The sequence below is a fragment of the Coenobita brevimanus genome, chromosome 100 (genome assembly GCF_032717465.1).
Source record: "Coenobita brevimanus isolate Jiangsu-jjx chromosome 100, ASM3271746v2, whole genome shotgun sequence".
NCBI classification, from domain to species: Eukaryota; Metazoa; Arthropoda; class Malacostraca; order Decapoda; family Coenobitidae; genus Coenobita; species Coenobita brevimanus.
In genome coordinates, this window is record NC_137053.1 from 47,759,756 (window position 1) to 47,771,262 (window position 11,507).

Sequence of the window (11,507 nt, forward strand, 5' to 3'; positions counted from 1 at the left end):
GAATATTGCCAGAGATAGTTATTGTCTGGAATATAAGATCACAGCTTCATCCTGAAAACTACTTATTATTAACAAAATAATTGTATGAGGCGGATTTTCCTTCAAATTTTGTAAATTACTGGTGAAATTGAATTCACTAGAGGCGTTAGAAACCAAGTAGTAATATAATAACTTTTTTGAGATACCTAGTATACAAGCAGTGAAACACGGGTGAATATACAACCTCCGTCCAACTTCACTGGCCGAGGTAATTATCTGATGGAAGCAAAAACAATATTTTTAAATGTCATCGTACAGAATGGGCTGATATGCCAGTGTCAAGAATCTGAATTATCTGTCATTCAGCAACAAAGCTGTCGCCTCCGTTGCCTCTCTCTCCACGGATTTAGAAAATCATTGCGGTGAACTTGCAATAAATAACGTTTTGACATTGATCTGAGGCCGAATAAAGTTATTAATGTTGCTTGCTGTAGATTCACCATAATCTCTTTTAAAGTGCATGGAGAGAAAAGCAGGAGAGGTGAAACGACTTTCAATTCTGTTTGCGCCAATGGGCCAGAATTAATTGATATTACTGGAGAGTATGGAAAGATCATACTACAGTAAGTACACTGTGGTGGAATTTTCAAACAACGCAAAGGAAATGTTGACAGTAACTGAAAGTGTTATACTCCACGCCACTCAACCTGTCCGTAGAAGCACACCAAAAAGCCTCCATCCAAGACTCAAGATACTTCAGGGTTAAAATTACTATTAAATATAAACATACTGTGACGTAAATCACCATTTTATCAACATGAATAAAATTACCTTTGCCAACTTGAGACGATTATCTGGGGGAGGAATGAATCTATGAATAAGTTGAGAAACATGGGACACACTTAGCACAGCACCTGCCATCTCTATCTCCCTCAGCTCTGACTGTTGAAAGACAGTTAAACTTTTTTTTTTTCCGGCATCGATAACAGGCACCAGCACTGCATGTCTGTCCGCTAAACTGCTGTATAAAAACATTTTGCAATTGGAAATTTTACTCTATCTGCAAAAATCAGTACATCGGAACTGACCAGTAAAGCTAGGCTCCAGTTTCTGTCCAGAAAATATGAGGACTCTTTGTGCTATATTTGGTATGTCTGCTATGAAATTCATATAGATATGTTCGTTAGGTCACTGAACGAAGTTCATCTATACTATTAAATCTGTTGAGCTATTGTGTGTGTGTGTGTGTGTGTGTGTGTGTGTGTGTGTGTGTGTGTGTGTTGAATCTTGTCTAGTCATCATCTTCTGACACAGAGTATACTGGGTGAGGCAGTGGGTATATGGGTGGGTATATGGATGGGTAGGTGGATGGATAGTGAAGAGAAAAAAAATGGGTCTATTGGATGAATAGGACCATGGCTGGAATAGTACCACGTTGAGAAATGGTTCGGGAGGAATATATTCTGGAGTATTCGGGCCGAAGTAGGAGTATAGTTCGAATGGGTTAAAATAGATCAGCGGAGAAAATATGTCCATGCGGAAAAATAGGTCTACGTAGGTATTACGCGCTTCTCTATGGGGACAATATAACCGCATGTTACAAGATAGTCCCATGGTCTTTGGGTGGGTAAAAAATTTGCCTCAATGGGACGTAGTGTGTGTGTAGAATGACTCATCGGGTTGTAGCTGGAGAAGGTCTTATGTATTTCCATGGCTAAAATAAAAGAATGACACAAAGGTAAACCTTTACTTCACTGGACCATAACGTATGAACTGTTGAACATGAAAAATAGAGAAGGGCACGAAAAATAATTATAATATTCCATAAGAGGATCAGACAAGTAAAATGGGTTCTTCGTGTTGTTCTTTTAATTATATTCTCGTCTCAGTCAAACTGACATGTACTCTGCACTTAGTGATCTAGTAGTAAAATACACTAGCTGCAGTTGTGGCTGCTTCGAATCAGTCCTGTTGGTTAACGTTCAGGGATTACTAGAGGCCAGCTTCGGGATCATACACCTAGTAACGGGTACAAAAGGACTGATTCTTACCTGCGTATCCTATTATTGTCGCTGCCACTGACATTAATGTTGAACATCACTGCCCATTACCACGAACTCTCTTTTATGACATGTGTTAACACATCACCTCTACTTTTATTTTCTCTCCTTGCCGATCATTCTGCAGCATCCTGCACTTCTGCACATAATACTAGAATGTGTCTTTTATCGTCTATTCAGTCCATTCACAAGGAGGACGTCCATAAGTTGTATTCTTCCTATTTCTGGAGGATTATACTCAGCAAAGGGAATATTTTTTGAACTAGTGTGATTCCATATGGCCCTCATCAAATTGTTTACGACACAGGTACCGTTAGCTATGTAAACATCTCTTAGTAGCAAAAATAAACGATTAGAAAATAATCGTGTTCAATAGGGTTAAGAACGATTCCCATGTCCTATGAGCCACGCAGACACATTCGGTAGAATGAGAGAGAGAGAGAGAGAGAGAGAGAGAGAGAGAGAGAGAGAGAGAGAGAGAGTTGTCAAAAATATCGAATTATTGCGTGTGACCACTGTTCTTCCCACTCAGTCCTGGTTATTACCTTTCAGTAGGGTGGTCTCATTTTGCTACATTTTTTATACCTGCAGACGCTTTTAATAAATTGAAGTGAAGACATTTTCTGCTGGATAATTTAGATATACTAGTCTTTCACTTCGACGGGGTTCTCTAGCGGTCAGTAGAATCGCTTGGTAACAAAGTAATATAAAGAACACCTAATGGGGTGAAGGATTTATTAACACCACAAGTGCTTCAATGCAAAAGTTTGTGGGACTATCAGCTATTCAATCACATAGTGTTTGCAAATAACATTATTTTTGTTTCTGTATTGTAATTAAGATCACTTCTTACCAGTAAGTCGAAAAAAATATTTTCCCAAATTTTCTCGTTTCCCGCCGTCGCGTCGCGTGTGATCGCCAAATCTTTTGGAGAGCATTTTTTTTTTTAATATCCTTGGATATACCCCGACTAAATGCAAAAAGAATTAGGTTGATATCCATTCTCGTGCAAAAAACTGACAAAAGCACAGTCAGACACACACACTGCTTGCATTTATTATTTAGACTGAAGAGGACGCAGTACTCTGAGTTGTGTATGCCGTCCCTTACCGTAAAAATGAAAAAAAAAAGTAAAACATTTTTGTTTATGTTTGGTTTATTGCTTCAGTCTATTGACTTTTTTTTCTTATCGTGTTCCACTTATCATATAATTTTATCAGCTTACTTGGAGTCGTTATTTACAGTAATGTCCCTGTCGACCGTACAATCACATACATCCTCAATCGAGTATACCATGATGACTCCACTCCTAAACTTAACATCCCAGAATCAGAACTACTTGGCCTGCTAGAGTGCTATACTAAGGAAGCTCTCTTTGTCCATCCCTGAAGGAAAAAATATTACCAGATAGATTGTGTAGCTATGGGTTCTCCCCTGGGAGCACTGATAGTAAACTTTTTCCTGGGATGCATCTAGTCAGAAGTGCTCACCAAGACAGACAAACCAGACATCTACTACAGGTATATCAATGATATATTTATTAAGAATAACAGCAAAGGGAATGCTGAACATCTTGGGCTCCACTTGCAAGAAATCTCTGGCCTTTCTTTCGCCAAAGAAAATAGTGTTGATGGTACGATGCCATTTCTCGGTGTTCTCATGATGCATACGGATGTCTATGTGAAGGCTATGAACCCTGGCCACTGCCTGCACGGTGGTAGTGAGTGCCCATAGAGATGTAAAGACTCAAAAATTGGTGCCTACGTCCAAGGAGCACTCACACACTGCAGCTCTTGGCAGCAAGTACACAAAGAAATCTAATGCTCTACATAAGTATTATTCATCATCGGTTTCTCTAATAAGGACATCATTTGACAAGGAAAATCATCGCTAGCTGGTACAACAAGAATAATGACAGAAACAATAAGGAGGATGACATCAAACTCTACTACAAAAACACCTTAACAGCCTACAAGGAAGAGGAAAGAATTATAGAACTGTAAGAAGGTTCCAAATCCACAAGGTAGAAAACAGAATATCTCACATTATTCACACATGAAACACCAAAGGAAACTCCGAAGTAAAACCATACATTTATTTACAAATTAATTAAAGATACTGAAATACCAAACATTATCTATATTTAAACCCTCTAGAGACTTTCCCCCAGGTCTAACAAGTCCCATTAATAAATTTATGAAAAAACAAACAAGTAGCGATTAAACTCCCCCTGAAGCTAGGCAGAGGTGAGGATACTGCGTATGGTAGCAGATAACTCCGGGAACAGTAGAGAAGTGGTATGCCTGCCATTCAACACCGCTACATGGCAGCACAGGGACGACCTGGGTGAACTCTCGCATGGTGGGTAGAATGGATGCCTCACCGACCCGGCCCTCGGTAGGTGTAGGATCCTTAGTCCCCCAAATTTGATAAAAGTTAATAAAATAACAAAGGTACATAAATTATGGCTCTTCTGGGAAGTGAACCAAGGACCTATACAACAAGCAAAAAGCCGAGTACAAAAAGGAAATCATAAAGTTCAATATTTAAGTCTAACAATAAAACAGTAAATAATGCCATTGATATAAACTCAATCAATAATATACACAGTACATGGAAAAATAAAAGAATATAAAAAATTCTTAAAACTCTAGAGCAAATTCACAGACATTTAACCAAGTTTCATATAGAAGACAAAACCAAAGCAAACAGAAGAATGATTAACTTTTACCTTAGTCCCGTCGATCTGCTGTTTGATGGTAGAGTGAATTTATTTATTTTTTTTTTTTATTTATTTTTTTTTTTTTTTGCCTATCGACCATTGAGGCCGAAGCCTCTGGTCATTAAGGCAAATATATATATATGTATATATATTGACACATATATACATATATATACAAACATATATATATATATATACATACATACATACACACATCCATGCATATGAACATACATACTTTCATGCACACGTACATATATATATAATAATTTTTATTTTATTATTTTTTTGTAGTTTTATTTTTATTATTTTTATTTATTTTTTATATTTTTAACCTTATATTACTTATAAACAAAATACCTAATCTAAAGACCCTAAAACTAACCACCTAACAGACAAATCACTAACCTATACTAAATCCTAAGAGACAAATAACTAGACCTACACTAATATTCAAAAAGCCTCGACCAAGAGAACACCATCGACTGCAGATATGTAATGCTTTTCTACATTACATACCTGCACTCATCACCTGATGACTGTCAGTCGAGGCACAACCTAATATAGGGGACATCAATATATGAAAGGGAACCAGACGAGTCAGGAACATTTCCATATACGTCAGCTGTCGTCCCTAATTAGAATAACTTAAGCAAGATAATATAATGTATTTACATTATTTATACAAAAATTGAAGAACCTCGCCCAGCAGACTACCATCGACTGCAAGTGCCCAATACCTTCCTATATTGCACACTTGCACTCATCAGCTGGTGACTGTCAGGCAAGGAACTTGGCATAATGTAGGGGACATCTATATTAGAAATAGATCGGTGGGAGGAGGAACTATTTAAAATATGTCAACTGTCAACCCTAATTAATATTACAATATATACATATTTATTGTTCATAAAAACCATAACCACACAGTAAAAAAGTCACATCACTCTGATCAGTCCGGTCTCTCTCAAGAAAGCCATCAATTTATCAGTCATAACAATGTCCCCATCACCCAGGATGGTGGAAAGGGTGAAGGGGACGTCTACTGCGCCGCAGTAATTCATAAGTGAAGCGCGTTCACGAATAAATCGCCGACAGCGCAGGATGATATGACTGATAGATAACACCGCATTACAGATGTCACAGTGCGGTGGGAAGCGTCTTTCCATATAAGGTTTTATGTGGGTTACAATGGTGGCATTCAGCCGTAGCCGTGCCAACACTTTTTCTTCTAGGCGACTGGGACGGTTGGCAGTGTCCCAGTCGCCCAGGTACGGCTTACAAGTTGGAATATTTAGTCTGGTCCACTGACCTTGCCACAGAAGATTTATTGATTTGAATTTAATGGGTCACAGACGCCCTTATATAGCCTTCAGTCAGTTCGAAAATTCTCATGAGATACATAAAGCAAAGTTAATGAAGCAAATGAAACAGTAAGTAAACAAATGAAACAGAACAGGAACTTAAAAGATAACGAGACGAGACCAAAATAAAGGTTTATGAAGCTTCAATTACTTAATATTGAGATTTTAAAAACGAATTACTGACTGTAAAGACTTACAAATGAAACTCATTGAATCTTACCAAATTTGGGTGAATATAACAGTCAGGGATAACATACAAATATTACAATAATTATTACAATAATTATTAGGCCGTTTTTCTTGGCCCTTACATGGCTCCCTCCAAAAGTATCTACCCAGGGGTAGATACAGAAGGAATATATAAATTAATTATACAACTCCCCCTCCTACCATAATGAAGACAATTATAATTCGTATACTAGGACTAGTCATGGTTCAGCCGATGGCCCGACTCAGAAAATCTGCACCAACATTATCTTTCCCTGCTACATGTACAAGCCGAAATCTAAATGGCTGTAATGCTAGGGCCCACCGGAGTAATCTGTCGTTATTTCCCTGAAACTTACTTAGATATACTAGGGGTTTATGATCCACCTCAAGAATGAATTCAGTCCCTAACAAATAATATTTAAACCGGTTAACCCCAAACACAATTGCTAGACACTCTCTTTCTATAGTGGAATACCTACGTTCTCGGTCTAGGAGCTTTCTACTGGCGTAAGAAACTGGGAATGGCTTATTATCTACGTACTGGAGCAATACTGCACCCAGTCCATAACCCGAGGAATCAGTTCTAAGGATAAAAGGCAATGACAGGTCAGGAAGTTTAAGAACTGGGCCATCAGCTAAAACAGACTTAAGCTTCTCAAAACACTCTATAGACTCTGAACTCCATTCCAAAGGCTCCTTCACACCCTTTCGTAACATGTCTGACAAAGGTGAAGTTAAGGATGAAGCATGTTTAATGAAATTTCGGTAGAATGATATCAAACCTAGGAATGATCTCAAAGTTTTCTTGGATGAGGGAGGAAAAACACCGAGAACTGCCTGAACCTTATCATTAACAGGTCTGATAGTTTGTCCATCTATAACAAAGCCTAGATACTGAATGGTCTTTAACCCAAATTTACACTTATCAGGCTTAACGGTTAACCCATGTTCACGGAGACGAAGTAGAACTGCACACACAGCTGCAACATGACTTTCCCAATTATTAGCATATATCATCACATTGTCAAAATAGAAAGAGACATTCTCCAAACCTGTCAATACAAGGCGCATCAGTCTAATATAAGTGGCGCAGGCAGTAACCAGTCCAAAGGGCATATGACAAAACTCCATCAGGCCTTTATGAGTTGGAAAAGCAGTTAATGGTTTGGCTCTATCTGTAAGAGGGACTTGGTAATAAGCTTTGGTTAAATCTAATTCAGTATAGAATTTAGCCCCAGAAAACCTGTGTAGATCATCCTCTAGCTTACACATTGGTTCTGCATGAAATTCGGTAACTGCATTAAGAACTCTGTAGTCTATAGCCATCCTATAGGTGCCATCAGGTTTCTTAATCATGACCACAGGTGATGAATGGGATGACTGAGAGGGTCTGATAATCCCTTGGTCTAGGAGGTTTTCTACTTCCTCCCTGAACTGAGGTTGGAGGTGTACAGGAATGGGATACAATTTGGGTTTCAGTCGTTCAGTAGTACAGAGAGAAATATCATGTGATAAAGTAGTGGTATACCCTGGTTTGTCAGAAAAAACATCACCAAACTCTTCAATGATATTCTTAACATCCTCTTTCTGGTCTGGAGTCAGTTGCTCATTTATGTTTAAATCTAAAATATTTGATGGTGTACCAAGATCTGGAAAGGTAGGCAAGTCCAGCTCAGAATCCATATTTACCTCTGCCTTTGTGCATAACTGAGAAACTAAAGGCTGATCATCAAAAGTTAATCCGGTTTCCTCATCTAGTACATATGCCATGGAAACCTGCGACCTACGATGGTACTTCTTTAAGAGATTTGCATGGTACAACTTTGGCTTACCCTGTTCATCTATTAGGTAATTAACCTTATTCTTACAATCTAAAACTCTGTAAGGTCCTTTCCAAGACATTAATAATTTACGCTGTTCATCAGGGAGCAAGACAAGGACTTCATCTCCGGGTTTGAATTTCCTATCTTGAGTTTTTACGTCAAAGTAAGACTTGTAATTCTTGGCACTGATATCAGCATTCTGAACAGCAATCTTGGCACAATCTTCTAATTTATCCCGAAGCTCAAGCACGTACTGATATAGTGGTCTATCACCACTCTGTACAGATTTATCCTCCCAAAGATCTCTAAGTACTGACAAAGGACCTCTTACCTGTCTACCATACAGGAGTTCAAAGGCAGAGAACCCTGTGCGATCACTGGGCATTTCTCTCATGGCAAACATCAAGGGGGGAAGATACCGGTGCCACTCTTTAGGTTTGTCCTCACGCACTTTTCTAAGAGAAGCTTTCAATGTGGAGTGAAATCTCTCTATTCTACCATTTCCACTAGGGTGATAAGGAGTAGTGAAAAGGGGTTTTACTCCTAACAATCTATGTAATTCCTTCATTAAATCAGATTTGAACTGTTTGCCATTATCAGAAAGTATTTCCTTGGGAATGCCTACTCTGGAAAATATGGAAATTAAAGCTTCTGACACTGCAATAGAAGAGATATCTTTCAGGGGCATGGCTTCAGGAAACCCGGTGGCAAAGTCTATCAAGGTAAGGATATATCGATGTCCTTCAGAGGATGGGGGATTTAAAGGTCCCACTAAATCTATGGCTACCCTGGAAAATGGCTCAGTCACGATAGGCATAGGTTGGAGAGGTACTGGTTTCACACGACCCTTAGGGGAAAAACGTTGGCACTTGTCACATGATCGGCAATAATCCCTTATGTCCGAGGTGAGACCTGGCCAGTGAAACTGTTCTTTGATACGGGTCTCAGTCTTTCTATGTGAAAGATGACCTGCAAGAAGACTTTCATGAGCTGTTGAAAGGACAGATTTCCGACAGTCAAGGGGAACAACTAGAGAAAGTTTTCCCTCTCTGTCTGGTTTCTTTGCCTTAATACATCTCCTGTACAAAAGTCCATCAATATTCTCATACCTGAACACGTTCCCATCTTTGGTTTCCTCTGTCTCACCTGACATACTCTTCATCCTGACAGTGACTAAACTAGAACAATTTTGTTGAAGATTTGCAAATTCACTAGGAGTAACTTTTAAGGGCTCAATAGAGGGAGTTACCAGGGGATGGAGTTTCCTAGTTTTAGAAGATAGAGTTTGAACAGCTTGCACACACTCAGTGGTATCAACTGAAGCTGTGGGAGATTGGGTCAGTTCACTCTGTATAGCAATGGTAGTTTCATGAGAAGTTAATTTAGGTGAACATGGAACAGGAACAATGTTTCCAGTTGATACAGTAGTAGATGGATTATCAAGCTCAGTCTGTTTTACTCCAGGGACATTACCTATTAAAACACTGCAAAATTTAATAGGAGCTCTAATTACTTCTGTCCACCCTTCATAACAGGGGCAACGTAAATAACACTTGACCTTAGGGAAAGTGTCAACTCTACCCAGATAATCAGCTACTCTTACCTTCTCACAGTGTGCTACATCAACATCAGGAAGGACTTCCTCAGACACTATGATACCAGTACAACCAGTGTCTCTAAGAATAGTAGACACCCAGGCTCCGTTAACTGTACCACAGAACATGTACTGGGAATAATTATAGAGGTCACCAAAGCAAAACCCCATCTGTACTTGTTGGTTGAGAGGAGAGGTATTACTTTTAAATCTTAGAGGATTCTTGGGACAGTTAGGACGAATATGGCCCTTGTCACCACAACCGTGACATGTCACATTACTAAAATCACCTTTACCACGATGAGTCTGTGTAGGCTTAACATTGCTTTGGTTAGTCTCTTCAGCAGAAGGAGATTGTTTGTAACCAAATTTCTTCGGCTTACCCTTCACAAGAGAAGATCTCGGGTAGGCACGATGGGCAGAAGTCCAACTATCAGCCATTCCGACTGCCTTTTCCAAATCTTTCACATCACTCTCCTTTAAATACATCCGTAGCTCTGGTGACACTGAAGATATTAGTTGATCTAGAATAATATGAGATCTCAGTGATTCAAAGTCTTTCTTCACATCACACGCTTCTAGCCACTGGTCAAAAAGACGTCCTATTTTTATGGAAAAAAGTTCATAAGTTTCACCTTCCTTAAGGCGGGCTGCTCTAAAATCCTGCCTATACCCATCTGGTGTCTTGTGGAAGCCTCTTAGCAGCGCCTTCTTTAACAATTCATAATCACTAGTTATCTCATCTGACAGACTAGTATAAATGTCAACACATTTGCCAGTCAATACACTACCCAATCTAGCAGCATATGTCTGCTCATTAATATTCAATAATTTGGCAATTCTCTCGAATCTGATCAAGTACGACCCAATATCTTCACCTTCACGATACACTGGCAAGTTGGGCCTTCCAGCATAGTCATGATTATCAATGGGCTGACCTGAGCTTGCATTTATCTTAGCTAGTTGTAACTCATGTTCTCTCTGTTCCTTCTCTCGTTTAGCCTCCCTTTCTCTAGCCCGTTCGTCTCTGGCATTATTTTGAGCATTAATTATATACTTTGCTACATCATCACCAGTGAGACCTATTTGTTCTGCTTCTGCCTTAAAAATTTCTATATTAGGATCCATGGTACATAATAACCAAACTACTCTACATTAACATTACCAAGACAAAGGGCAGCTGTGGCCAGTTACCCTGACAAAAGAAAAAAGATTAATCAAATGACTCTACATTACCCCCATCAAGACAAAAGGGCAGCTATAACCAAGTACCCTGATGAAAGAGAGGGGGTGGCTTGTCACTTCCGGGCCCCAAGGACAGTGACAGGCCTGATCTGTTTACCGGACCTTAAACATAAATAAATGAATAGTAAAGTCCAAGCTCCCTATGGCCTCCAAGTGTGCATAAGTGTGAGAATCCTGGCAGGGTCGCCACTTGTAAGAAGGTTCCAAATCCACAAGGTAGAAAACAGAATATCTCACATTATTCACACATGAAACACCAAATGAAACTCCGAAGTAAAACCATACATTTATTTACAAATTAATTAAAGATACTGAAATACCAAACATTATCAATATTTAAACCCTCTAGAGACTTTCCCCCAGGGCTAACAAGTCCCATTAATAAATTTATGAAAAAACAAACAAGTAGCGATTAAACTCCCCCTGAAGCTAGGCAGAGGTGAGGATACTGCGTATGGTAGCAGATAACTCCGGGAACAGTAGAGAAGTGATATGCCTGCCATTCAACAC

General features: G+C 39.1%; 1 protein-coding gene across 1 annotated transcript in view; it reads right to left on the bottom strand.

Moving 5' to 3' along the window:
* Nucleotides 1–10,880, bottom strand: part of LOC145414652 (uncharacterized) — a 44,395-nt gene extending 33,515 nt beyond the window's left edge. The window contains exons 1-3 of the mRNA XM_080284171.1: nt 9,762–10,880; nt 8,815–9,005; nt 7,579–8,664 (exon numbers count right to left, since the gene is read on the bottom strand). Of these exons, the coding sequence (XP_080140297.1) occupies nt 7,579–8,664; nt 8,815–9,005; nt 9,762–10,880 (2,396 nt within the window). The remainder of the gene's footprint in view (nt 1–7,578; nt 8,665–8,814; nt 9,006–9,761) is intronic.
* Between the last annotated feature and the right edge of the window lie 627 nt (nt 10,881–11,507).